Genomic DNA, 6,097 nt, shown 5'->3' with positions numbered 1-6,097 from the left:
CACACATCAAAACCCCACATGCAACTGCACCTGTAAATGTTCCACAATTGATTTAACCCTTAGAGGACATGGGGAATTTCCGTTTTTGCGTTTTCGCTTTTCACTCCCTGCCTTCCTGAAGCCATAACATTATTATTTTTGCATTCACATAGCCGTGTGCGGGCTTATTTATTGCAGGACAAGTTGTACTTTCCAATGGCACCATTTACTCTCGCATACAATACAGTTGTATCCCAAATCGGATGGAATTGGTAACAGACACACTTCCTCCACAGTTTTTATGGGTTTCGATTTTACGATGTTCACTATGGGATAAAACTGACCTGTTACCTTCATTTTCTGGGTCAGGACGATGACGTATAATTTTTCTTGTGTCTTAATATTGAAAAAAAAAATTAACTTTTGAAAAAAATAATATATTTTATCTTTTCATGACCATATTCTGACCCCCATACCTTTTTTTGTTTCTATGCAAAGCCATGGGAGGAGGGGGGGGGGGGGGTCATTGTTTGTGGGAAGGTCTGTACTTATTGGTACCATTTAGGAATGTGTTTGACTTTTTGCTCACGTTTATTAAAATTTTTTGGGGGAGGTGAAGTGATGAAAAACTGATGAATCAGCCATTTTGATTTTTCTTTTCCGTTACGTCGTTCACTGTATGGGATAAATATTTTTTTATTTTAATAGTATGGGCATTTTAATTATGGGAAAAGGGGGGTGATTTGCATGTTTATATATTTTTTTTACTTTTTTTTTTTTTAGCCCCTTCTGGGGGACATGTACTTTAAACAATCAGATTGACTTTTTTTTAACACACAAATGTGATTTAAAGGGAATCTGTCACCATGAGAATGCAGGCAGCTTATTATACAGCAGGAGGAGATGAGCAGATTGTTATATAGTTTTCTGGGAAAAGAATCAGTAAAACTTGTAATTCAGTCATTTAAATTCCTGCTCATTCTGGGCTTTGAAGTCCAGGAGGCGGGGCTATCAGTGATTGATAGTCTGATCTATGACTGTGCATACAGAGAGCTGCCAATCACTGATAGCCCCGCCTCCTGGACTTCAAAAGCCCAGAATGAGCAGGAATTTAAATGAGTAAATTACAAGTTTTACTGATTCTTTTCCTAGAAAACTATATATCAATCTGCTCATCTCCTCCTGCTCTATAACATACTGTCTACAGCTCAGACACCTTTATATTCAGTAAATTCCAATGCAGTGCTGCCACCTACAGGGCTGCATTGGAATATACCTGTAATCAGGGGTGCACCTAGAGGAGAAAACTGAAATGGCACCCCCTCCTTCCCCAATGCCAATTTCTTAACCTAACCCCTTCCCTTCAGCCCATGGTCCTTCGACTGCCCCTGGCTTGTGACTACCAGGTGCTGCCTGAGGCGATCGCCTCACCCGGCCTCATTGGTGGTGCACCCCTGCCTGTAATAGGCCTGGTAGTGTTTATTATCCCTGTACTGTGACATCACTGTTTATTATCCTGTACTGTGACATCACTGTGTTTATTATCCTGTACTGTGACATCACTGTTTATTATCCTGTACTGTGACATCACTGTGTTTATTATCCCTGTACTGTGACATCACTGTGTTTATTATCCTGTACTGTGACATCACTGTGTGTATTATCACTGTACTGTGACATCACTGTGTTTATTATCCCTGTACTGTGACATCACTGTGTTTATTATCTCTGTACTGTGACATCACTGTGTTTATTATCCTGTACTGTGACATCACTGTGTTTATTATCCTATACTGTGACATCACTGTGTTTATCATCTCTGTACTGTGACATCACAGTGTTCATTATCCTGTACTGTGACATCACTGTGTTTATTATCCCTGTACTGTGACATCACTGTGTTTATTATCCCTGTACTGTGACATCACTGCGTTTATTATCTCTGTACTGTGACATCACTGTGTTTATTATCCTGTACTGTGACATCACTGTGTTTATTATCCTGTACTGTGACATCACTGTGTTTATTATCCTTGTACTGTGACATCACTGTGTTTATTATCCCTGTACTGTGACATCACTGTGTTTATTATCCTATACTGTGACATCACTGTGTGTATTATCCCTGTACTGTGACATCACTGTGTTTATTATCCCTGTACTGTGACATCACTGTGTTTATTATCCCTGTACTGTGACATCACTGTGTTTATTATCTCTGTACTGTGACATCACTGTGTTTATTATCCCTGTACTGTGACATCACTGTGTTTATTATCCCTGTACTGTGACATCACTGTGTTTATTATCCCTGTACTGTGACATCACTGTGTTTATTATCTCTGTACTGTGACATCACTGTGTTTATTATCCCTGTACTGTGACATCACTGTGTTTATTATCCCTGTACTGTGACATCACTGTGTTTATTATCCCTGTACTGTGACATCACTGTGTCTATTATCTCTGTACTGTGACATCACTGTGTTTATTATCCTGTACTGTGACATCACTGTGTGTATTATCTCTGTACTGTGACATCACTGTGTTTATTATCCCTGTACTGTGACATCACTGTGTTTATTATCCCTGTACTGTGACATCACTGTGTTTATTATCCCTGTACTGTGACATCACTGTGTTTATTATCCCTGTACTGTGACATCACTGTGTTTATTATCCCTGTACTGTGACATCACTGTGTTTATTATCCCTGTACTGTGACATCACTGTGTTTATTATCCCTGTACTGTGACATCACTGTGTTTATTATCTCTGTACTGTGACATCACTGTGTTTATTATCTCTGTACTGTGACATCACTGTGTTTATTATCCTGTACTGTGACATCACTGTGTTTATTATCCTGTACTGTGACATCACTGTGTTTATTATCTCTGTACTGTGACATCACTGTGTTTATTATCCCTGTACTGTGACATCACTGTGCTTATTATCCCTGTACTGTGACATCACTGTGTTTATTATCCCTGTACTGTGACATCACTGTGTTTATTATCTCTGTACTGTGACATCACTGTGTTTATTATCCCTGCGCCTTAGGGAACATAAATCATATATTTTTTTTAAACTCACTGTCAAAATTGTACATAGTACAGTAGGCCCCTTTGTAAGCTTTGATATGGCGCCACTTGGTTTGTAGTTACGCCCATTTTCATGCTAAGCATGTGAAAATGTTTCCATTCATTGACAGCAATCATAAAGTTTAAAAACAGAAGAGACTGAAAGCAAAGTGTATTCCAGGCCTTTGTGAACTGGATTATTACAGTCCATGCAGTTCTATGGCAGGTGCCTGCCGTGCAGATTTTTGTCCAGCAGAGAGCGCTGCTCTGTCACATTCCAAAAAGTGAGTGGGCGGGGTCTTTACCCACGTGTTAGACATTTAATTTAAAGAGACAACAGCTTGAGAAAAAGCAATGAAGTGACAGCCCAGCTGCCTCCAAGAGAGAGAGAGGGTTCAGCATCTCAAGGAGGAAGGAGCCGAGGACCAGAGCATCTCCAGGGACCTCAAGAAGTTTAGGAGAGGAATCAGTGCAGGATTACAGTCCACCTGCAGCACCATTCTAACAGAGTTTATAATCTACAGCTCTTTATAATCAACCAGTCTGTAATATCCAGGATGTGCATGTAGTCAGTGGCAGAGGCACAGACCTGCCCTCGGGATGATACACTCACTGATCTGAAGGGGTGGAGAGCAGGCTGACATCACAGCTGCTGGAGTCCTTACACTGACATGTGGAGACAGGGAATAGAATTCTAGGGCAGACAGAGGCAGCACTCCCTGAGGATGACCCCAGAGATGTCAGCAGCTGCCCCCTAGACACTGACGCTATTGGGGTGACAGACGATGCAGGGTTGAGGGGAGTCTAGCAGCCATCTCATCAGCAGTCACCATCACCCCCATCATCTGGGAGCCATCTCCTGTCATGCAGAACAAGGGCATCACTTTCATTGTGTTCCTGGAATGGATAGTCACAGTGCACCCAGACTCAGGTAAGTCCTACTGAAGGATCACCTGGAGGTCACATGACCAGCAGGTCGGTGCAAACAACTCTCAGCATGCACCGACGCCACGTGCTGGGAGTTGTAGTGCAAGTTAAGAGTTAATTAGAGCAATTAGATGACCTTTGATGTCAGCAATATTTGTATTCACTGTCTGTGATTGATTGATAGATAGAAGCTATATCACATAAATATAGACAGATATATAGATTGATGCATAGATATAAATGAGATAGATGAGATCGCTTCATAGGCAACGGAGATATGAGATAGAGGACATCAATATAGCCGGATACATGGATGGATGGATAGATGGATGGATAGATAGATATTAGATAGAGGAGATAGATAGATAATAGATGGATGGATAGATAGATAGAGGAGATAGATAGATAGATAGATAGATAGATAGATAGATATAGGAGACAGATACATGGATGGATAGTTGGATAGATTGATAGGAGATAGATAGATAGATAGATAGAGGAGATAGATAGATAGAGGAGATAGATACATGGATTGATGGATAAATCAATATTTATGCATGCAGTTTATAACACTCAGCTGCTGCAGAATCTCTTGGGTACAGCTGCTGTCAGTAATGTCTGTGCTTTTCTGGGAGCTGCCTGTGTAATGGACGTCTGTCTAGTCGGGGTGGAAACAGTCAGCACATGATTATTTCAGCCTGTTGGGCAGGATTCGGCATTTCCATCCATACATCAGCATCTTCTTTCCCTCCCTGAGGTCACTTGGCTCCGGTCAGGTTGTCAGAGCCAAAAAAAAAGCCACAAGACACATGATCAATAATGACCCTTATAATAGAATGTTCCACGGCTCGATGCATGGTCCATGGATATCATGTAAAACTATGTGTCAATAATGTATCAGATTGGGATGGATTGTGATTTTTTTTTTTGTATTACTGCATCTGCAGATCTGCTACATTGTATATCCACGAGAAAAACTGATGAAATACCAGTAACCCCCCCCCCCCCACCCCAACACACAAACAGGAAGGAGTATGCCCCTCCCACTGACAATTTCATTTGCCTTTCAGGAGTTTCGGAAACTGACAACCACAGTATTAGTCAATAGCTGCTAAACTGGTTATCACCAGACTTCCCCAAAAATAGATAACCAAATCTGCTGCACCCAGAAAGTAACCGGCCGCTGCCTGACAGTTATCTGGTGACGAAGAGAAAGAGATTTGGGATTGATTCAGTATAAGGCGTCTTACACACGAATGTTGTGCATCCATTCCGTGCATTGTGGACCGCAATTTGCGGTCCCCAATGCAGGGGCAACGTCCATGCGGCGGCCGGGACGGATCGATACCCATTCAACTTAGGCTACATGCACACGACCGTATGTGTTTTGCAGTCAACAAATTGCGGATCCGCAAAAAACGGATGACGTCCGTATGGCATCTATTTTTTTTTTGCGGATCTATTGTAACAATGTCTATCCTTGTCTGCAAAACTGATATTTTTTGCGGGGCTACGGAATGGACATACAGATGCGAATAGCACACAGTGTGCTGTCCGCATTTTCTGCGGACCCATTGAAATGAATGGGCCCGCATCCTATCCGCAAAAAAAACAAAACGGAACGGACACGGAAACAAAATACTTAGAACAAGTTCTATTTTTTTTGTGATGCGGAGGCACGGACAGATCCGTGCTTCCGTTCCGCATTTCCGGGATTGCGGACCCATTCAAGTGAATGGGTCCACTTCTGTGATGCAGAGTGCATGACGTTTGTGTGCAAGATGCCTAACCGTGATTGCAGCTCTGGAGTATTATACAGGATATAACTCAGGATCAGTACAGGATAAGTAATGTAATGTATGTACACAATGACTGCACCAGAAGAATAGTGAGTACAGCTCTGGAGTATAATACAGGATGTAACTCAGGATCAGTACAGGATAGTAATGTATGTACACAGTGACTGCACCAGCAGAATAGTGAGTGCAGCTCTGGAGTATAATACAGGATGTAACTCAGGATCAGTACAGGATAAGTAATGTAATGTATGTACACAGTGACTGCACCAGCAGAATAGTGAGTGCAGCTCTGGAGTATAATACAGGATG

The 6,097-nt window shown here is 41.7% G+C and overlaps 1 protein-coding gene across 1 annotated transcript in view; it reads left to right on the top strand.

Annotated features, from left to right (window-relative positions):
• The first annotated feature begins 3,428 nt into the window (after window positions 1-3,428).
• LOC120979415 (netrin-4-like) overlaps window positions 3,429-6,097 on the top strand; it is a 44,997-nt gene continuing 42,328 nt past the window's right edge. The window contains exon 1 of the mRNA XM_040408163.1: window positions 3,429-3,993. Coding sequence (XP_040264097.1) covers window positions 3,927-3,993 — 67 coding nt within the window. The 5' untranslated portion in view covers window positions 3,429-3,926. The remainder of the gene's footprint in view (window positions 3,994-6,097) is intronic.

Source organism: Bufo bufo, chromosome 9 (assembly GCF_905171765.1).
Source record: "Bufo bufo chromosome 9, aBufBuf1.1, whole genome shotgun sequence".
Taxonomy (NCBI): domain Eukaryota; kingdom Metazoa; phylum Chordata; class Amphibia; order Anura; family Bufonidae; genus Bufo; species Bufo bufo.
Note: the sequence above shows the minus strand (reverse complement) of the source record. Positions and strands in the feature narration are given on the sequence as shown.